General features: G+C 42.9%; 1 protein-coding gene across 5 annotated transcripts in view; it reads left to right on the plus strand.

The window, feature by feature from the left end:
• The window catches only part of PPFIA3 (PTPRF interacting protein alpha 3), a 400966-nt gene that overhangs the window by 252821 nt on the left and 124499 nt on the right, over positions 1 to 23646 (plus strand). For 4 of the 5 annotated variants that reach the window (XM_069200869.1, XM_069200871.1, XM_069200872.1 and 1 more), the window contains 4 exons: positions 7269 to 7416; positions 9430 to 9650; positions 11178 to 11400; positions 18379 to 18536. In XM_069200869.1, coding sequence (XP_069056970.1) covers positions 7269 to 7416; positions 9430 to 9650; positions 11178 to 11400; positions 18379 to 18536 — 750 coding nt within the window. The remainder of the gene's footprint in view (positions 1 to 7268; positions 7417 to 9429; positions 9651 to 11177; positions 11401 to 18378; positions 18537 to 23646) is intronic. The other variant, XM_069200870.1, reaches the window with a different exon arrangement.

Genomic DNA, 23646 nt, shown 5'->3' on the forward strand with positions numbered 1-23646 from the left:
CCCATCTTTGAGGTTAGGGATACGCATATTCCCTTACGTCGACAACTGGCTGTTCAACGTAGGCTCATCGGAGTCACGCATAGACTACATCCTTACAACAACTGAACTCCTGATATCTTTGGGGTTTTTATATATTTGAGCCAAGGTCCCATCTGGGCCCCATACAGAGGATTCCCTAAATTGGAGTTGTCCTTCAACCACTCCAGCGGGTTCAGGACATTTAGGATATGATCACAATGTTTTAGGCTCAAAGGGTCTTGATGTGGAGGCTCTGAGGCTCTTTGTACTCCTAGCTTTATACATACTCCTTGACCAAAGCACCAGATGGCATAAACTGGCCCTGCAGTGGAATCCCAAATTTCAGTTCTCCAGAGTCAGGCTGTCTCTTTAACTCCATCTAGATCTTGCAGAAGGCCACTATGGATCTTCTGTGATTGCAGAGAAGCACTATTTTGACCTTAGTCACAACACTTTCCCTTTCCCTGCCAGACCTTATGGTTGTGACAGATGCAGCACAGCTGGGTTGTTGGGATTGATTGGGGAAGGTGACAATCAGAGGACTTTGCTTCTGGTACAGAGATGGCTCCTTATAATTCTTTTGAAACTTTGAGAGATCCTTTCTAGCCCTGAGTGTCTTTTACCCTAAAGTCTTCCTGCCATCCATCAAGTGTAATATGGTACAGGTCCTTATGGACCTACAACTGTTATGTGGTACTGCAACAAGCAGGGCCGAGTAGGGTCCTAGATCCAGTGCCAGGAAGGCCTCGGTCTCCGGAGGTGGCTGGACCAGGAGCACATATTTCTCATAGCCAGTCATTTAGCAGGTTCTCTGAATGCTACAGGATATGAGCTGAGCAGACGTTGGCTGGTGACTCACAAGCTCCATGTCCATCCGAAGGTGTCGAGGGGCATCTTAGATCACTGGGACAGTTAGATCTGTTTGGCACGGTAGAGAAGGTAAAATGTCAACGCTACTGCACTATAGAGTTTTATTCTGGAAAGTCACTGGGAGACACATTCTGCCTGCAGTGGGACTGGTCTTCTGTACATGTTCCTGCTGCTGTCTCTCTTCTCTTGATTTCTTATGAAATTGAAAACACACCCAGGCCCTAGTCATCTTGATAGGCCTGGGCTGAGCCAGAAGAGCATACTACCCACTGCTTGTGAGCATGAGCTCAAATCAGGTTTTTAGGGTTGTGCATGTAAACAGACACATTTATTGTTTTTGAACAGCAAAGAAGGTCCCATGAAATAGAGGCTGGAATAAAACACACTATGCTGTTCATACTGTGAAAAGTGTTCTATTTCTTTCAGGTCCAGGAGATCTGAATTTCTTCTCTGAGCACCTTTGGTGGAATTGGTTCATAAATGAAAGGGCAGAAGGAAAGCTGGTCTCACCAAAAATAAGACGAGAACATTGTCAAAACCCTTTCCACTGGTTTACACACATGCAACCCTAGCCACTATTAGTGGTTCTACATGGTTAATCTGACAAGGGGGCAACACTAAGCCTTATAGTAATTTTTTTTTTCCTTTCTGGAATGTCAGTTTGTACTAAGAGATTCTTCCTTCTTTTCTTCCTTCAAATGTAAGATAAACCATTATTCCTAAATCTCTGCATGTGCTAATACTGACAAGTCTGATTTTATTTTTACTTTCCAGGAGAACAAGTTAATTACCTTTGGTAATGCTCTTTCTGGTTTACCCGCTGATTAACCTTTAGAGTATTCCCATGTGCTGGACTGGATATTGAGAATTGTACAGAATTAGAGAATCCCCTGCTGCTAGACTAGATCTGATGATTTGTACAGCAATTCACTCATGTGCTGATAGGTAGTGTTGTGTGACTCCATTATCAGTCTATGTACCCCTCACGCCCTCAGGAGTGACAGAGCAGAGCGACATATAAGTGCCACCTTTAGCGAAGATGCCAGTTTCTTAGTCTTTCTCTTTTCACACCCACTAACATGGAGCACTTTGAACACATTACAGATGTCAGTATGCTAAAGTCTTACTTGGAACCCTATTCTGATGTACAGAAGTCCACTCCGCAAAATGGCGAGGTGGCAGGGCAGTTTGGAATCTGAGGTTAGAGTATTTGTTAGGAGTGTTACCAAAACTCACAAATAGTACTCTACAGCGCCAGTTTTTTAAGTATACATGGTAGCAGTTCAGTGCTCACTGCTAACTGCCTGTGTTCCTCTCACTTCTAAGCGATGAGCATCTCTGCTCCAAGTGTCTGCCTGCTAGCTGGGTGAGGAACAACACAACTCACTGTGTTCTGCTCACATCTAGAAGATGAGCATTAGAGATATCTGTGATTGTCCTGTACCTCAGTGAGGAACATGTTTTACTCTCAGAGCTAACCTTATACATACACAAGGAGCACCTCAGATCCTTTGCTCATTTTGTCCCTACGTCTATATCGAATTGTTGTGCTGACATTGTATCTGGGCGCTCAGTATCTCATATCCCTGTGCCCATCTCAAACCTTACTGGAGAGCCTTTCTGTGCCTGTGCTTTCCTTGTACCCGAGGAATGCAGAACTCTAGCTCCTGGTTCATGCTTCATACTTGCTCAAAGCCAGTTTATCCCTTTCCACCATGTTTGAATGCAAGTGGAATATTATCATCACATCCAAGGGACAGTGAACCCAGTGAACTGAGGAGTACCTGATTGCATGTTCAAGGGTGGTCTGAGTTTTTAAACTCACATCTCTGGGCTAATAATTACTAAGTTAATTAAAAAGTTCATGGTCCTCATCCTGATATTGGGATGTTTATAAGCGACAATATATCCATTGTTGCATTAGCACTACCTCTGGTACTGCTGCTCCTTCAGCCCATTCCATAATGCACATAGTACATCCTATTTATTGTGTGGTATAAAAAAGGATAGTAAAGCAGCATGACCCTGTCTGTGTCTAAAACCCTACTCCATCCACCACATCATTAAAATACACATCTTTCTAGTCCTACATTGCTTCAGCTTCTTTACTATATCTACAGGCTTGGCACATTAAATTAAGGAAGGTAGGATTGTCTGAATGAGTGAAATGTGGAACAACTAAGCCAAGCAGAGTAAATACAGTGAAAAATCGTTATTTGCTCTTGTTACATTCCCTTCAGTACTACACTTGGAACAATAACTTAACAAAGAAGACTTAATGGAGATACATGTGTGACAGCCAGTATTAATCTATCATATTTTCTGCTTCAGGTAAAATAAGCCACTGGCTCTAATAGACCTTGTCCCTCAGCATCAACATCCTCTCGGGGGATCTTAATTGAACGTCTTCTTGGGCAGTGGCCCGTGCTCTTGTAAGGCTAGACTAGAACCTGACCTCCAAGGACATTTTCCAGTATGCATTGGTTCTTCTCCAGGATCAAAAAGAACTTACCTTGTTATGCCACCTATCCTTGGCTCCGCATTTCCTATAGATGCTTAAAACCTTGAACAGCTGTGGTGACCCCATGACAGCAGATACCACAGTCAACCATTGGGCACCAACCATAGTTTGGCTGGCACTGGTGTCCCACATACTAATCAGTTTAGTGCCATCTACTCAGACATTTTTTAAATAGTCCTGGTTGACAGGAAGGAGTGAAGATTTGAAATCTTGTTTGCTTTTGCTTTCCCATAGACCCTCAGTGGACTGCCATCACCATGTGCGTTATGCTGCACATTGGAATTAGCATACAAGGCACTGGAGCGATACTGGGAGGGTGAGAGGCTGTGAGTGGAATATTTCAGTAGCTTTTTGTCTCTCGCCACACTTACCCTCAGCTGTCATTTTCTTTCACTGTATGGAGAGGGACTTCACTCTCTGCTCGTTAGTGTTATGTCAAATGGACAGCAGGAACACTTCACATTCTTGATTAATACTTCATGAGCAAGGTTCTAAGACAAGAACATTGAAAAGCTGGATCAGAAGCGCCATGCTGAGTGAAGGCTTGATTCCTATCCTATCTTCAGGGTTCAGCAGGATGACATTACCTCAGTCGAGGGATATATTCCTTCCCCTTTCAGATAAGGTAGCAAAGTTGTCCTGCTTTTTGTTTCAGCCTTTTCTTGCAGAGGACGTGTAAGGAGCTTCCTCAGTGTACAGATGTGAACTCTGAACTAACCATAGGGCAATCATATATTAAAAATAGTGGCAGTCAGGCCTATGCCAACAGACCACTTACATTCAAAGTTGTCCTGTAAATCTTTGAAGGGGACCCATTATTCAGAGGTGTTTCTACCTAGAGGTGTTTTACAGATCTGACAGAGACTTAGAGCTGCAGATTCCTTACCTTAGAATATTCCCCAGGCGTCAGACGAGATCCTTAAAATCTTGAGCTGTACCTCTGCTCGCCGGTAGATGGTGCTGATCATCTCCGCATTGGCATTGTAGGCATCGTCCGCACGTGATGTGCACCATGCCTATATAGGCGACATCCCGCCACTGTGACATAAGTTTCTTTGTGACTCTTTCCGCATAGAAGCATACAGCCAATTAGGAGCTGTCTGGAGGACTTTGCCTCTTGGACTTACTAGAATACGGTATGCGCAGGATAGGCAGGTGGCTCATACCCTATGTGTGGGCGTGCAGCACAGGCTGCACCCTTTGGATCAGTTCCTTGTCCAAGTGTTTCCCCTCTGAAGTCTCTTTTGATTCGTATTGTCTTTGGACTGGTCGCTGCAATGAAGGAGTCAAGAGTAGCTAAAACAGAATATCCTGACCTACTTGTGAATCTTACAAAAATGTTGAATGGGAACCCTGGTGTTTTCTTTTTCACTGTAAACCTTGACATTAATCAAGGTTTCAACTGCAACCACCTCCACACATTAGTTTATGCCACTATTTACTTTGGTGGTGAAAATTCCTATGACATCAGTATTTCTTTCAGCAGTGTTGTTTCCCTCAGTATTATGGACGTACGTTTCAACATTAATGCTTCTTCTGGTGTTGGTGTACCTTTCGAGGGCCATGTATCTACAATCTGCAACTTTCCTTTAGCAGTGATTTTAAGTCCTGTCAAAGTCCAAAAACATCAGAAATGTTATTTCAGCACAGCTCTGTACTCTTATGAGAAGAAATCAGAATGAGTCCTTACATGCTGCATGCTGTAGGGTGGGAGCTTCATTTGACTATATTGTGGCAGAATTTACACCTTCATAGTGTGGTTGGACGTGACTTATACAATGTACAGAGCATTATGATCAGTAATAGTTTATTTTCACACGAAGGGAGACTCACTAAAATGATGGCAATCCTGCTCTGATTGTTTGTGTGCAGAGAAGGAAGAAACAATAACCTCAGCCTTTCTAAACCCTCAGAAATTGTTGAAAGGCACATTGTTATGGCTTTTTGCTTTACAAAACCGAGAAACGAATTGAGCTCTAGTTGTACATATGTGCATTCTGGGGCTGGAAGGCTTTGTTCCTGGTTGAAGGGGCATTGACGGTTTTCTTCTTAATGAGGTTAAGCTATGTACCTATCTGCTCAATTTCATTCAGTTTCTTTTTTGTTTTCTTTTTATGAAATTATATTAGATTTTTTCAGCTTGCCTCTTAATGGACGAGCTATGTTTGTGTTCTACTTGAAACACCAACACAAAATTAGGAACTTGTCTTTTAATTTAATTTTCTCTTGCAAAAATATGTTAGGATTGACACAGGTGGGCAAATGTATTTATTCTTTATAAACAGCAAAGAAAATCCCATGATGGAGAAACTGTAATGAAGTGTGCTTTATTCTTCGTACTGTGCAATGTGTTTTATTTTATGTAGGTCCAGTAGATTTGAATTTCTTCAATTAGCACCTCTGGTGAAATCGATTAGTAGATGAAAGGGCAGGTGGAAGGCTGCTCTTACCAAAGAAAAGACAAACACATTGTAAAAACTCTTTCCACTGGTTTACACACATGCAAGTCATACGCGCCACTACTGATTCGAAGTGGTTAATCTGGCAAGCAGGTAACACTATCAAAGTCTTGGTAGTAATTTTTTTTTCTTGCACCAAGGGAGGTGAGAAACAGCATGGATTAAAATGTTTTTTTCTTCTTTCAAAGTTAAGAAAAACAATTATTCCTAAAACTATGCATTTGATAGCATTGACAAAAGAATTTTGCACTTATTTGTCAGAAAAATAATTTACTTAACTTCGGTAAAGCTCTTTCTGGTGGATACTTTATCTACAGATTCTTTCATTTGGACCATACCCAAGTGCTAGGCTGGATCCGGAGAAATACGTCAGTGCTGTCATGTGATGTCATAGTCACCTTGTGGCCCTGTTATCACTCTGTATATTCTCCTCCCCCCTCCCCACATCCCCCAATGGGGAGTGACAGAGTGGAACTACTTACTCTTTCTCCTTTTACATTTGCAGACACCGAGCACTTTGAAACGCATTGCAGATGACAGTTTGCCAAAAGCTAACTTGGGACTCTATTATGATGTTACAGAATGGGTTGAAGGAGCAACAGTCCCATCGTTGGTATTTCTGCAACAATGGCAATGATTTTTTGCTTTTAAACATCCCCTGATGTCAAGATCAAGGTCATGAAGGTTTTAATTACCTCAGTAAATCATAGCCCACAGACTTCATTTTCAAAATATAGACCACCCTTATACTTGCTAGTCAGGACCTCCTCACTACACTGAGTTCACTGTCCCTTGGATGTGATGATAAGCTCCCACTATCATTCAAGCATGGTGGAAAGGGATGAAGTAGAAAGGAGCAGGTATGAAGTGTGAATTGGGAGCATGCGATCTACAACCCTCAGGTACACGGAAGGGACAAGAACCTTGTAGGCTGTCCTGTAATGGTTGAGATGGACACAGGGGTCTGAGATACTCAGCGCCCAGACAGAGTCAGCACAGAGATCTGACATACTTATCACCTAGGGAAAAAATGAGCAAAGAGCCTGAGATGCTCATTGTCTATGTATATCGTGAGCTCCGAGAGCACAAATGTTAGTCACTGAGGTACAGGATTATTACAGGGATTTCCTTTATTTTTAACTCAGCTGCTTTGCGGACACATGGCGCGAAGATGCTCATCACTCAGAAATGAACTGAGCACAGGGAGCTGGCAGTGAGCACTGTAATGGTACATGTGTGCTTAGAAAGAGTACTCTTTTTGAACTTTGTTTTTGTGAGATCTCTGCCCTTGTGTTGGGCTCCCAAAGACAGTGAGTTGAGGTGCATCATGGGAGTACAAAGTGGGTTTCAAAGGTGGAGTCATACCTGCAGAGAACTTTCCACTTTATTGTCCTCTGTAGGTCTTTGCCTGGCAGTGCCTTGGAGCTACGCTATTCCCAAGCCCCTACTCTGCCCATGGGCAGCCACATGGAGCACTACAGCAGTACTGCAGTCATTCGCCGGCCAAAAAAAGGGCGCTGGGCTGCCATGAAGGATGACTCGTGTAAGGTAATGCACACACAGGGAGACGTGGGCAAGGAGACAGTGCTGGTGTTTTGCAGTACAATTGTTGGTTTATATTATTGTTTATTTCTATTTCTCTTTCCCTTTGTATCCTCTCTGCTTATCAAAATTTATTTTTTCCATTACTTGCTTTCTGTTTATTTCACAATTCATTTTGAGTCTTTCATGTGTTTTCTTGTGTTGTGTTCTTTCATTCTTTTATTTCTTGTGGCCTCTTTTTTGTACTTTGACTTTCTCGTTTTATGTTTGCATTTCTTGATTTCTTTCCTCCCCCCTTTGGTCTTCCTTTATTTCTTGCCATCTATCTCCTTCTGTCTGTTTATTTTTGTTCCTCCTTTGTCCCACTCATCTCCTCTCTTATTATCTATTATATGTATCTGTTTCTTCCTCTAGTTGTCCCTTATGCATCTTCCTTTGTCCCTCATCCTCTTTCCCTCTCTTCTTTTTTTCTGACTTTCTTGTTTTCTTTCATTTCCTTTATTGGCTGTGTGCATGTGGAATGTACCTATCTTGTTTCTGACTAGTTCTAAACTCTGTTAAAGCAACTTTCCTTCTGTTCTGCCTTCCTCTTGGATCCTTGGCCGGGTGAGTATCTTCTATTTCCCTTTATTATGCTTCTGGTAGTTGTGGTTGTTGGTGGTGAGCTGTTCTTTAGGTTTGTGAAAGTAGAAGTGTCTTAGGGCCTAATTTAGAGTTTGGCAGATGGGTTACTCTGTCACAAACATGACAGATATCCTGTCTGTTGTAATATGATCGTCATAGGCAATTATGGGATCGTAATACGGTGGACAGGATATTTGTCACATTTGTGAGTAGGACCCCCCTCCAAACTCTAAATCAGGCCCTTAGTTTAGTTTGCTTGAGCCAGATTTTTCAGGGCTTTTAAAATCGAACTGTCCATGATTGATGTCTCTCTTTAGCAAATATTGTTATAGACAGTGACAGTGAGTAATGACTCTTTTCAGCAAACTTTATCATAGACAGGAACAAGGGGGCTTGTTCCCATTGTGAGAATTCAGTCTATCACCAGTTGGTATAGCAAAGACCATGAATGCTGATGCTACTGATCTGGTTTCTTGGCCAGTGTGCAGTTCTGTGCATGCTATCACCTTGAAAGTACAGTCATAATTTGCTTTTTTCAAAAAGGTAGTGTGTTTTCAGGGTATTCAGGACACACGAATGCTGGTTTATGCCACATAAGCTGTATCCAAGGATCTAAAACCATGCTTGTCTTTTTCTTATAAAGAGTACACAAAATCTTACTGAGTTGGATACTACATTGGCATACTATGGGAAAGAACCTTAATCCAGTAGGGATCGTATTGTTTGAGATTGGTCTGCTCTATCAAATAAGTCTTTTTCCCCTCTAGCCCAGCAAGTAGGTTCCTTGCAAGGTTTTCTCACTCCCACTGGATAAAAGAAAGTCCTTACCAATTGTGATAGTGTCAAAGAATTTGCTTAGAAAGCCCAATTTGCCAAGGCTGTACAACCAGCAATCCTTACAAATACTTTGTTATTACATGATAAAGAGTGTTGAATTTGTGGATTTTACACTGATGCTTTTCTGTGGTGTTGCTCTGTATAATAATCTATGCTGTCTGTTTTTGTTTTGTAACTTATGTTTAATGGTGTTTTATAATTCCATGATTTAGTTATCCCCTATTTTCTTACTTCACTCAATATCCAGTCTCAAGGCTGAGCATTCCACAAATGTGTCAAATGATTCAGTTGCCTAATCAAATAGTAATTCCCAGGCAAGATTTAATTTTTTGGTTAGATTCTGGGAGTTTGAGACCTCCACCGGCCTGCTCCGTCACGATATTTGACTTGAGGGAAAATGGCTCTCAAAGTCTGTTCTCATTTCAGATGTACTGCATTGCCAGATGTGAAATCTATAGAACCCTGATGCTGTTGCAATCTGACAATGTGTGAGGGATGCATGATGGACTGGGCAAGCTCCAAGAGAATTCTCAATTCTGAGTTTTCTTTTAATTGTAGATTGGCATCTATGGCAAGCAGGAATGGGAACGGGCCCAGCAGGCTAACGTTCTATCCGGCGTATCCCAGTCCTTCGAGGGGGACATGGATGGCTCCGACGAGGATGACCGGGATACTATTTTCAGTTCAGCAGATCTGCTGTCTCCTAGCGGACAGACTGATGTGCAGACGCTGGCCATCATGTTGCAGGAGCAACTAGAAGCGATCAACAAGGAGATCAAGTAAGAGGCTATGAGTGGCAGAATCAGTAGAGAGGCTTAAGTTGTTGGCACTGGACTGCAAGTGGGGTTTACAGAAAGGCAGATCAACTTGAGAAGGAATGTTTGTGTTGTAAAGGGATTTTGAGGGACAGAGAAGACGTTGTATGCAAGATCCTGGAATAGAAAGATATTTAGGAAGTAGCGGCCTTTGGGCTGTTGAGACTTGGGTTTTAGAGATTTTGAAAGGGATGGAATACGTTATGGGTAGAGACGCTATGTGCCTACCTAGGGCTTAAAGCTGTGAAAACAGCTGTTGTTGAGAAGCGTGGTGTCTCAAGTTTAAAAGGCTAGATTTAAATCTAGAGATTGGGTCTAGACTATTTTGAGGCAATTGAAGGAGAGGGTTGTAGCAGATCAAATTTGGGTTAGGAAATTCGGGTAGAGGGAAGTTTGAGTAGGTGATGTATTGAGATTAAGAAACTTGGTGTGTAGAGATATTTGATGAGTTGGATCAACAGTGCTGGGATAGAGTGGCCTGGGGTATAGAGCAGCATAATGGGTTACATAAAGTTTGGGACAGACGTTTTAGGAATGGACGGGATTGAGCAATAGCTTCAAGTAAAACTACTGAGACTTGGGTCGATTTTAGGGGGTAACAAGTTTAGGGTAGTGAGACTTTGACTCTATGACATTTGTGGGAGTGAGAATGATTAAAGGTAAAGAGGCTTTATCTTGCGCTGTTTTGGGGTTATAGAAAATTTGAGTAGAGAGGCTTGGGATCTAAAGAGATTTGGGGCATGGAGAGGGCTGGGTTGGGGTCAATGGATTGTGGCGTTAAAAGGTTTGGCACTGTCATATAGCATTAGGCTTTACAACTACTGAGTTTTGATAGGGTATGTAGATTAGAGGAACGTGACGTACAGATAGTTTTGAGGGGGGGATAGAAATTAACGCTGCAGCAAGTCTGAAAGTGTTGAATGGCTTGGAGCTCAACTGGATATGATAGGTGGAGGGAGTGTATGGGTAGACAAGACTAAAGTATAGATTATTTATTTAGAGAATGTCCAGTGTGATGGGGGCACAGCAGAATGATTACATTCAGATGACAGAAAATGGGAAGGTTAAAGAGTATAGCGATGGTTGGATGTGAAAAGAGACTGCCTGTATGGGAGTGCGGGACATACAGTTGTTAGGGTGTGATAGGCAGAGCACATAGGGTTTAGGGGCAGAAAACTGGCCCACTTGAGTGCACAAGGGCACATTTAGAGAGGGACGGTGGGTGAGAAGATAGAGTGGGCATTGCTAAACGGCGACTAGATAGATTGGCTACAGGTGAAAGAGACATGAGAGCCAAATTAGGAGTTGGTAAGACTCAACAGGAGATGGTGAGCAAAGGCTGCTAGACGGAGAAAGAAACCCATTAATAGACCACAATCATAAGGGTAATAGATATCTTTGTTTGGGGGCTGGTGGTGGGTGTAGACAAATCTGGAGTGGAATATGACCAGCTGGAAAACCAGCAACAGTATCAAATCTGTTACTTTGCAGGTTGATACAGGAGGAGAAGGAGACAACGGAGCTGCGAGCAGAGGAGATCGAGAGCAGGGTGAGCAGTGCCACATTGGATGGATCGCTGGGTCGATACCGCTCTGCCAATACCATCCCCACATCTGTCACCACCTCCACGCTGGCCAGCCCATCTCCCCCAAGCAGCGGGCACTCCACGCCCCGGATAACCCCGCACAGCCCAGCACGCGAGGGCGACAAATTCGTAAGAATTATTTTAGCACTACCGCTCTATCTGAAGTCATAATAATACATGATATTCCTTTAAGCAGTGTCCTTCTAAGACACCAGCAGTGTCCTCTATTTCCATTTAATTACCTGTCATGACCCCAGCAGTTCTAATTTTGTCTTGGTAGTGCCCTGCCATGCCATAGCAATATTGGATTGCTTCTTAAATTATTCTGCCATGACCTTAGCTTGCTGAGCTTCCATGCATTTGTGTGCTGCCATGATGTAAGCAATGAGAGCTTACATCCACCCAGCAGTGTCCTGCTGTAATCCCTACAGCATGAACTACAAGCAGTTCCCTTGTATGACCTTGCAGTGTGGACCTCTTCTTTGTAGTACTGTGCCCAGTATGGAGAGCATTCTTTCAGCTATTTGAACGCTGGGCAGTTCACATCCATATTTCTGTTCTTTTGCTATGTCCTAATCCGGGCTTGGCGATCTTCTTAGGAATGCCCTGTAGTAGCCATGAGGGTGAGTTTTCTCCTGGCCATGCCCTGTTATGGTCCTGTATAATGCATTTCAACATTATGTGCCAGCATGATTGTTGGGCAGTCTGAAGCTCACCGCCCCCCCCCCCCCAGTTTTACTGACCATGCTCCGCCCCCACCTATAGCCAGACACCCAGGACATATTGTTTGGGGTCAAGGATAACAACTTTTCTTGTTTATTTTGCCTTGGGACAAGTAAGCCCAACCCCCCTGCAGCACAAACACTTTGACTGTCAGTTTACAGGGAAGGAATGTCTGCAGTGGAGGTCATATTTGTTTCCATATGTTAATGTTGAACTAATTTGTATTTATGGTTCATTAATGCAAAGCTGGTATTATTAAGGTAAGCGCTGTAAATAAATGTAAGGTCACACGGCACTACTGACAGTGGTTCCAGTAAAAAAAAGTGTACACATGTTTAAAAAGGTTAATAATATGAAGCTACGTATAAGGCTCCCCGAATGCTCTCTGATTAGCTGCAAATGTTTGCAGAAACTTGTAAGCGAGAGAGATGATCCTTTGCTTTCAAAATAAATTGTTAAGAAAATTACAAGTAGGAAAAAAACATTTTTCTACTGGGAAAGTTTAAGTACTATTTCTTTGAAGCATCATTTAGTAAAATGTGTTGATGCATGCTAATATTTCCAGAAAATATCCATAATGGAAAATCAGTGTAATGATTTTCAACAAGGTTATGGGAGACATGAACATAAACAAGTACTGGCAAAGCCAATCAATCTGACATTGGTTGTCGGTCTTTTGATTTTGTCAATGCGTTTCTCGTTTTTACTTGGCTTTTGTAAAACGTTATTGTTGTGGGAGCGGCCAGGCCCTCACCATTTTAACAAACTATGGCAAAAAAAACGTTTTTTTTGTCTCACAGTTGACGTTGCCACAGTACTTCCTGGCACTGAACAGAACTACTTTGTATTTCATATGCTCCTTGTGGAAGAGCAGAATGTTATCTCACAGTAAAGCCAGCCGATAGACAGACAGAGAAACAATGGCAGCAGATTAGAGAGATGGCAGGACCTGAATGCAGAATACCAAATGGTTTCTTCTTAAAAAGCTAACTCTAACTCCCTTGGTTTGGAAATCAGTGAGTGGGGGCGTTGGGGGAGAAGCTGGAGAACTTGATGTCTCAGACCATTAAAGAAAGAGGGCAAAATCTGTCATCCAGGAATGGAAGATGATAATGTAGAAAGGGGACTACATGGCAACCATAGACTTCAGTGATGCCCTCTCCCATATCCTGGTGAATAACAGGCACAAGAAATACTTAATGTTTATGGTAAACAATTTGCTTTACCAGTTATTAAACCTGCTTCCATTTGGGATAAAATCATGGTCATGAGCGTTTGCAGAATGTCGTGCTGCTATTGCAGGTCACTTATGAGGATAGGGTACATATGTTCCCGTACCTGGATGATTGGCTGGTAAAAACCAGCTGACTGATACAATGCCAAGAAAGGATACTGGTAACAATGCAAATGCTACAAAGACTAGGATTCTTACTGAACTTCGAGAAATCATCCCATGTTTCCTCAAGGGCAAAGGTATTTTTGGGGACAGCAGAGCATGGTGAAAGTGAAGGCATCCCAGATACTAAAGAATTTTAATAAAAACAAAATGTCTTGGCTAACGCCAGAGCTAATTAGGGGCCCAATTCTTAAAGAAAGTTACTAAAGTGCACCCATGGTATATTTCTTTGAAATAGTGGATTTCATGAATTCAAATCAATTTACAGAAGTAGACCAAGAAATCGTACTTCTAGAAAATATTTGTAAACTGTATTTCAGCACAAGTAAATATGCATGTGTAGATTGGGTCATGCGAAAATCTGTTGCACATATACAAGTTTATTTCCCTCCAACCACTTTTTCCCAACCCTGGAAGAACACCTACTTCCGCCCTCGTCAGAAGTAAATTTCCAACATTTCTCAGTAAGGGAAAAGATTAGGGAAGATCTGGTGAAAATTCTTAAAACATGCAAGTTAGTAGGTTTGCACATACTCAAAGGGCATTCCAGTCCTGAAAACTATTGCTTACTGCTTCCTCCAGCCCCAGGATGTAGATCTGTGGAAAGGTGGCAGAATAAGAAATTTGCTATAGTAGGGCGTGAAATTGCTAGTATCCGAGCCCTATAATAGTATTAGCCCTGGCATAATCAGAGAGGTTATTATCAGAGCTCTTCCATAATGTGATTGCTGCCATAATTTGTCTCCACACTACCTGGTTCCAAAGGAACAAGTAGATTTTTTTATTTTTATTTTACACGCAAGTAGATTTAAGAAACAACCTGTCCTATGGACAAGTAGATATTTTATTAAATTCCACACCCCTGCCATGCCACCTCAGTTTGGAACCAGACACATGCAAATCAGTCTAGGCCCTGGTCTAATAGTCCAGCCCCAACTGCTAGGCCAGGTCCTCCATAAACCAGAACCCAAACAACTGAAGATTGGTTTTGCACTTTTAGGGCTCATCAGTTGGGTATATCTTTGTTCTAGTGGCACAGTGTGCACAGGACCCACCCCTGGACATAGCCATCACACTTCGGGCGTCACACTGAAGTATACGTAAAGTGATGGATGAAATGCTTGATTTAATGTCACCCACTGGTAATTACTCAGGCCACATTTCAGTCCATTGTTTGCACACCATGCCACCTGAGTTTGGACCCAGCCATGTGCAAATCAGGCTGAGACGGCTCTTGTAGGAATAGTCCAGCCCAGACTATTGGAAAAAGCAGCATGAGACTTGGGCACTGCTGCAGCCACACTCTGATGTGATTTTTCTATCTACAAAGCGGGCAAGGTTCTTCCATATGCAGTAAATCCTAGGTATTGAAAAACTTAGTCACTAGTAATTCATGCAAGGATGCCTTCATGTTGGTCAGCCTGAAATGAGATTGCATTAGTGAGCTTCTAATGAAATGGAAGTGAGTGATAGGAAAATGTAATTGGAAATTGGAACTGTAGTAGAAAGCACAATTATGTTTTTGCAGCATGAAATGCTTCTGGATTCACATGCTGTGCACTATTCCACCACCTAGTGGTTGGGTCTGCATATGTGCCTATTTTCCTCTTTATGTTTTGTGTGTTGACCAGTAGGTGGGTATATCAATTCATCTATGATGTTAAATCTACTCCCACTGTGTCTCAATGTGTTGATGGGAACTATAGATTATTTTTTCAGCCGTTTTGTTAGGAAGCATTGTGTATCGATTCCAGGCTGAAATGGTGGGTCTGTTACAAAAGAAAAGGTTTAACAATGCCCTCAAGGCTTTTAAGATCCCTGCAAGAACAGAGGACTTTAGAGGAAGAACAGATAGAAGTGGAACCAGCAGCACCCCTGAACCTCAAGAGCAAGGGCACATCTTTGAGATGGAGGAACAGTGGGCATAATATGCTGGACACAACAATGGCAGCAGATTAGAGAGATGGCAGGACCTGAATGCAGAATACCAAATGGTTTCTTCTTAAAAAGCTAACTCTAACTCCCCTGGTTTGGAAATCAGTGAGTGGGTGCGTTGGGGGAGAAGCTGGAGAACTTGATGTCTCAGACCATTACAGAAAGAGGGCAAAATCTGTCATCCAGGAATGGAAGATGATAATGTAGAAAGGGGACTACATGGCAACCATAGACTTCAGTGATGCCCTCTCCCATATCCTGGTGAATAACAGGCACAAGAAATACTTCATGTTTATGGTAAACAATTTGCTTTACCAGTTATTAAACCTGCTTCCATTTGGGATAAAATCATCGTCATGAGCGTTTGCAGAATGTCGTGCTGCTATTGCAGGTCACTTATGAGGATAGGGTACATATGTTCCCGTACCTGGATGATTGGCTGGTAAAAACCAGCTGACTGATACAATGCCAAGAAAGGATACTGATAACAATGCAAATGCTACAAAGACTAGGATTCTTACTGAACTTTGAGAAATCATCCCATGTTTCCTCAAGGGCAAAGGTATTTTTGGGGACAGCAGAGCATGGTGAAAGTGAAGGCATCCCAGATACTAAAGAAAGTTATGACATTGATCCATCAAGCTCACCTCTACCAAAAGGGGCAGTCTCTGACAAGGAAAACAGTGAAGAAATGTATAGGAGTTATGACCCCATGCAGCCCATTAATCCCTTTTGCCAGACTCCATATGAGACTAATACAAGAATGATTTTAGAACCAATGGACACAATCACTGTGGGTCTGGAACGATATAGTGGTTTGTTACAAAGAATGTACAGAAGGAGATGCAGTGGTGGAAGTTAGAAAACATCACAGTAGGCAGAGCTTTCAAACAACAGTCCCCTTAGGTCACTGTCATAATTGATGTGTCCTGCATTGAGGAACCTAAACATCAGGGGTTCAGTGGAACTCCCAAGAAGCAGTCAATAACATAACTGTGCTAGAACCCAAGGCACTCTTGCTGGTGCTGGAAGCTTTCACAAACACATCAAGAGGAGAGTGGAGCAGATCCAGACAGACAACACAACTACAGTATTTGCCTAAACAAACAATGGGAAACCACATCATATGTTGTCCGCAAACTAGCAGAGGAAATGTATAATTGGGCAGTACAGAGAAGCAAATCACTGGTATTTGCCATGCACACAAAACGTAAAAGCAGACAAAAAGGTATTTAAAATGTTTGGAAAATGGACCAAGATGTAGTACTAAAAATATTCGAAGAGTGGGGCATGTCACTGATAACTCACAGAATACAAAATATCAAGACTTTGCTTTGAGTTACCTACAGCAGCTATCTCAAAGTAAATGCCCTGTCTATAGATGTGCATTTCCACGATTTAACTGATACCTCTAGACTCTAGATAAGCAAGTGCAGACAGACAACCAGTATGATGATCCTCATTGCCCCTCAGTGGGCCAGACAAACATGGTTTTGAGATCTGTTGGGGATGGCACAAGAGTGAGTAATAAAGTTACCCATCACTCAGAACCTGGTGATACTACACTGGAGTGGGAGTGCCAGCCAGAACCAGCCAGCCTCAGCCTAGCAACCTGCCATCTGCGGAACTGGATTTCAGTCCCCAGGGCCAACTGCACCACTGAAGTATTATGGGAGGGTAGGAGACGAACAGCGTGCAACTTTTATACAGCCAAATGGAGGAGATTCATCAGCTGGTGCAGGAAAGAGACATTAACACACAATCCAATAGCGAGAACACAGCCTGACAGAGACATCACCATAATAGATATGTAGCTCACCTGCTAAACTTATATCGTAATACGTGTCCAATAAGGTACATTTAGCAGTGATAGTTGCATACACCTGAGGCATTACTAGAAGGAGCCTCTTTAGTACACGAGCTATTGAAATATAATTAGAATGGTTATCAAGGATTGCCACACCAAGGTAAGTACCCACATTTATGTGGAACCTTCACCTAGTGCTAACACAGCTAATGAAGGCCTCGTTCAAGGTTATGCACAAAGTAGGACAATGAAGACGGCGTTCCTGATTGCCATCAGTTCACTATGCAGAGTTAATGATATGCAAGCACTCATAGCACAGGAACCATACCTACACATACACAGGGATATAGGTTGGTCATGAGGATGAACTCACAAATCTCTCATAAGTGGATTCATGCTGCAGAGCAGAAAAGGTATTTTTCTGGATTCACAAGCAATCCTCCTGTCTTCTCAGAGGATATGTGAGTTTATGCAAAGGTGAGAGGATAAAATAATAAAGTAGAGTCACAAAAATCGGAAAAAAGGACCTGAATATAACAAACATGCACTGGAGCATTGTGGGTGTGCGTCTGATGCCAGAGGGGAATGGCTACTCCCAACGAAAGGTTCACCCCCAAAAGAAAAAAAGAGAGAGGCAAGAATAGGAAATTCCCAGACCCACCCACTAGACGGCAAAATAATGCACAGCAAGTGAATCCAGAAAAGTCTTCACACTGCAAAGCTATTGTTAGTGGTAAGTAACCTTTTCTTTTTACATCGCATCAAACTGTTACACATATTGGTGCTACAAATATTTGCAAATGGAGGCAAAAGCTGACTTGCCCAGAATAACATGATTTCTTCTGACATACTGAAGCAGAGCAAAGCACTATGGTCCCTAGGAAGGAAGGGAGTTAACTAACTGGCTAACAAAATATTTCTGCAAGCCCTCTTGCTAGCAACTTATTAGTGCAAACGTTTTGCAGGGAGGGGCCCTGGTGTTAGTGGAGCCTTTAGTGGAGGCCAGCACATTCATGATGGCTGGGATACTGTTGTTATCACAATATATCACTGCAGTCTGATTTCAGTGGGGACTCTTTTATAGAGGGGTATTTAAAGCTGCCCAATACACCTCTGAAAGGTAGATCACTGTTTTAATGTGGTGTGTGATGTAGCCACACATTCCTCTTTGTTGATTCCTCTTTGTTTATCGGTGCTGTGTGTTCAGTGGTTGGTGATCACCATAACATTTGTGTCTGTCCTGCAGAACCACGTTCCAAAAGAAGAGGCTCGTGATGAAAAGTCTGGAATGCAGAGTGACACTACGCCGCCCCTCACACCTCGTGCTGTGCGCCTAGAGAGAATGACACAGGCGTTGGCGCTACAGGCCAGTGTACTGGAAGATGGACGAGAGTCTCGAGGCAGGTGCGTTCTGGGATCTTACAGGGATGTTTATAGACTTGTAAGTCAGCCACTCACCAGTGGCCGTGTTATAGGTGATTCCTGCAAAAGCTGTGGCATATCACATTATTCCAACTTTCAGATCAGGTCCTTGAATATATCTCTCAGTTACTGCACTCCCTACAATATTTATACTTACGGGACACAGAAGAGATTTTCCACGATAAATTACATGCAAAACCACACAACATTTACATTTTGGGGGGAATTGAAGTGGCAATAGAATTGCCAAATAAGATTAAACAAAATTAGAATGTAGCTCCATAGAAAATCACAGTATGTTATGTTATGTTAAATCGTCTTATAGAGCGCAGCAGCTACCCAACAACAGGCGTCCCAGAGCTGATAGAAGGAGCTTATTGAAACACAGCATTATCTGAAAGTGTTGTCAGATCGTATGTAAAGAGGTAGGTTTTGAGATGCTGCCTAAAATTTAGTAGACTGGTGTCTGACCTAAGCTGAGGAGGGAGAGTATTCCTCAGTTGAGCAGCACAGCATGCAAATGAGCGACCTCCTCCCCTTGCTCTCTTGATTCCGGGGACATCAAGAAGGGCGAGATCATTTGATCTCACTGCTCTAGGGGCTTGTGTGGATTGGTAAAATGCTGGGGAATATTAACCTGTGGGCAAAGCATGAGGCTTTGTATTCAGTTATTTCTTTATATTGGCAGCCAGTGCAATTCCACTAGCGTCGGGCCTGCGGAGTTCCTTCTCGGCACACCTAGTAGCCCGCATGCTGATGCGTTTTGAATAACCTGCAGCTTTTTTATGACAAAGGGTTACCATAATCCAAGCGTAGCAGGATAAGGCCTTCGACCACTGTCCTCCGATGACTGTCCTCCGACAGTACAAAGCAATATGGCCAATCAGCTGCAAAGTAAATGAAGATGAGAAGGGGATTCGCCAGTCTGTCTCGTGTGTAGCAGAATGATTGGAGCAGAGGGAGTTCTAGTCCTCCCTATCGCCTCTGCAGCTTAGTAAGTGAAAAGGGACATGGGATAGCCGCTGCATGTTCTATGCCAGCGAATCTTAACCTTTTGGCTACTGTGCACCCCAACTTAATCATTACTGGAACACAGGGAACCCCCCTGTGTCATTATTGGAAGCTGGGGACCCCCTGCCTAAGCAATTTCTATGATTTCAACCTCAAAACAATACATAAAATATAAAAACAAGTATACACCAGACAAATCCATTAATATAGAAATACTTTGTTTAATTCACAACGAAAATAGAAAATGTTTTCAGATTTGCCTCTTTATTTGATAACACGTTATTAATTTGAATGCATTAATTTTAATATTGTTTAATTTTGTAAACCATTTGCGTACCCCTTGAGTAGGTCTCGCTGACCACCAGGGGTCCACGGATCACAGTTTAAGAACCACTGGTCTATGCAGTTTGGGAGATTAGACAAGTGATTCCTAAACTGTGGTTCGCGACACACTGAGTCACAAGCTGATTTTTAATGGGTTGTGAAATTCAGCGCAACAAATAAAAGATGTCTTTACATTTTGTGTTCACATTTTCCAGTAATTTACAGAGGTCTAATGTCACGCTGCTTAATTCTTTTAACATGGGAATTGGTGTTTATTTTTCTTTGTCTGACTGGAAAGTGAGAAGAGTTTTTAAAGTGTTTTATGTGACCATGTAGGTTGTTGGGTTTTGCAATACACAACAAAATGTAAGTACCTGTAAATGAACAATATATATCCAGCAGTTAGGAAATAAAAAATGAAGCACTTTTGTGCAAATCTGTAGTGTGCTGGAAACAGATATTTTAATGGGATTAAGATACTTACTTGGTGATCCACAAATGATAATTGTTCATAGAAACCTGATTGCCACACATTATCATTTGTGCTCTATATCGTTTTATCAGTAAAACAGGAGGTCTGTGCAAATTTAGTGGCCATTTCAATGGAAAATGTGCTCTCTGTTAATGATACAATGACTTAGTTGCATTAAAAAAATAATCCTGCCTCATATTCATGAACGGTTACGTGGGTTGCAAGAGTTTGTTGTTCTAAAAAGTGGGTTGTGGTTCGAAAAAGTTTGGGAACCACTGGATTGGAGGATGGTGTGGGCCCTATTCAGCTAAGTGGTGCAAGACGGAAAGTAGCCACTTCATGTCAGCTACTTTCTTAGACCTGTTGATGGCCTTGCACTGTAGACAGTAAAGCAGGATAGGAGAAAGCCACCATGTGGCCTTATATTGGTGAAGTAACTAGGTACTGTGCACATTATGTTTAGTAGGTGGACCACTGGACGGTACAGACCTATGTATTCCCTCTACAGCTTAGCAGTTTAATTAAGGAACAGCACTTGAGTGGCAGCTTAGTAAATGAAAAAGAGGAGAGTTATCACTTTATGCTGTTTCATCAATCAATCAATCAATCATAGGATTTATAAAGCGCACTACGTACCCATGAGGGTTTCAAGGCGCTGGGGGGGGGAGCTGTTGTTACTGGTCGAAGATCCAGGCCTTGAGGAGTCTTTTGAAGGTGAGTAGGTCTTGAGTCTGTCCCAGGGTGATGGGGAGGGTGTTCCAGGTTTTGGCGGCGAGGTATGAGAAGGACCTGCCACCGGAGGTCTTTCTTCGGATGCGGGGGACGACGGCGAGGTTAGTGGAGCGGAGCTGACGGGTGGGGGTGTAGAAGCTGAGTCTGTTGTTTAGGTAGGCTGGTCCGGTGTCGTGGAGTGCTTTGTGAGCGTGGGTAAGAAGCTTGAAAGTGATCCTTTTGTCCACCGGGAGCCAGTGAAGGTTTCTCAGGTGGTGGGAGATGTGGCTGTGTCGGGGTACGTCGAGAATCAGCCGGGCGGAGGCCTTTTGGATGCGTTGGAGGCGTAGTAGGTCTTTTGCTGGGATGCCTGTGTAGGGTGAGTTGCCGTAATCCAGCCTGCTGCTGACGAGGGCCTTTGTCACTGTCCTTCTTGTTTTTGTCGGGATCCACTTGTGAATTCTGCGGAGCATGCGAAGTGTGTTTTAGCAGGAGGAGGAGACTGCGTTGACCTGTTTAGACAAGGTGAGGGAGGAGTCGAGGATGAAGCCCAGGTTGCGAGCGTGGTCGGACGGTGTTGGTGGGGTTCCTAGTGCGGTGGGCCACCAGAAGTCGTCCCAGGCGGAGGGGGTGGGTCAGAGGATGAGGACCTCCGTCTTGTCCGAGTTCAGTTTCAGACGGCTGTTTCTCATCCATTCGGAGATGGATTTAATTCCCTCATGGAGGTTTGTTTTGGCGGTGCGCGGGTCTTTGGTGAGTGAGAGGATGAGCTGGGTGTCGTCGGCATAGGTGAGAATGTTGAGGTTGAGGTTGTGTTGTCGGGCCACTTGTGCGAGGGGGGCCATGTAGATGTTAAACAGCATCGGGCTGAGGGATGAGCCTTGGGGGACGCCGCAGATGATGTCGGTGGCTTCGGAGTGGAGGGGGGGAGGCGGACTCTCTGTTTTCTGCCAGAGAGGAATGAGATGATCCATTTGAGGGCTTTTCCTTGAATTCCGTTTCGTGGAGGCGTGATTTCAGGGTGCGGTGGCAGACTGTGTCGAAGGCGGCAGATAGGTCCAGGAGGATGAGGGACGATGTTTCGCCGTTGTCCATTTGGCGTCTGATGTCGTCTGTGGCGGCGAGAAGGGCGGTTTCGGTGCTGTGGTTTTGTCTGAATCCGGACTGGGAGGGGTCTAGGATGCCGTTGTCTTCAAGGTGGCTGGTTAGTTGTGTGTTGACGATTTTTTCAATCACCTTTGCTGGGAAAGGGAACAGGGAGATGGGTCGGAAGTTCTTGAGGTCATTGGGGTCTGCTTTGGGCTTCTTGAGGAGGGCGTGGATTTCGGCGTGTTTCCATTTTTCAGGGAATGTCGCTGTTTCGAAGGTTCATAGGTTCTTAAGTAAAGCAAAAGCTATAGATTTCACCATCTATGGCCTTTGCAGACTTTGAAGATATCAGAGGAAACTGTATTGCAAGTGCAGCTAAATAATGGACACACAGGGAGAAGTTGATGTTCTTTTGTTGCAGTGTAGCAAGCAAAGCAGAGGTGGGCAATACCCACTGGATGCCCTGTGCAGCATGTTACGTGAACTAGAGGAGATACACTGTATAGAGGAGGAACCCTGTAATGCCCTGAGGAATTAAAGGTGAGGAGATGGCAATGAACGGCCTTTCGCTGGCACCATATAAGTGATGGATACAGCCACCTTACAACCTCTGTAATTGTAGACCTCATTTTCTCCACTTAGAGAAATCACACGAGATTGATGTAGAAGGCTGTATCTAATTTCCACAGAGAGAGAGTGCCGCATCCTACAACAAAGCCTTTTATAAATGGGCTTATCAGCCATCCTTATGAGCAACAGTAGCCCAGACAGTTAAATCTGCCCTTTGGACTGCATAAACACTCTGAAAAAGACCTCTGTCCACAAGATCTTACTAGGTATTAAGATGAAAATGATTATGTATATTGTGTGTAGACAAAAAAAACCATCAGCCTGGAAGACTACTTCATCTCCTTCGCAAGAGGCTGATTTGCTATTTGGGGTTCATCTGAGTAACATTATAGAATACACTATCTGTCCTTCTTCTCCATCTTATTTTCTTTTTTTCTTTTTTATTGGAAACAATTCACATTTATATTAGTTTATTAAAGTAATCAGAATTGTTTTATGAAAACACATAAAACATTCCACATCAAATTTAACCAATCTACTTGAGGTTTTAATACAGTTTACAGTTAATCATGCCGCAAATTAATTGTATACTCTAACCTTATTTTTTATATATTTTATACAACACCCATGGCCAGAGTATACTAATGTATCTCTTATAAACTTGATCAAGAATACCCTTCTTGCTATTCAGGGCAATTGATTTTGTTCCACATCCTGGTACCATAAGATGCACCAGGAGTAGAAACATAAAGCCATTCCTATCTTTTGTGAGTGGATTTAGTTGCCAAAAAGGATTCCATCATATGTCCTGTGTATTTTCTTTTTGTGAGAGATGGTGAAACATTTTTCTTTAATTCTACCACACAGGGGACAGAGTACTACATATTAATCAATATACCAACCTGATCATCTCTA

The sequence above is a fragment of the Pleurodeles waltl genome, chromosome 7, assembly GCF_031143425.1.
Source record: "Pleurodeles waltl isolate 20211129_DDA chromosome 7, aPleWal1.hap1.20221129, whole genome shotgun sequence".
Taxonomy (NCBI): Eukaryota; Metazoa; Chordata; class Amphibia; order Caudata; family Salamandridae; genus Pleurodeles; species Pleurodeles waltl.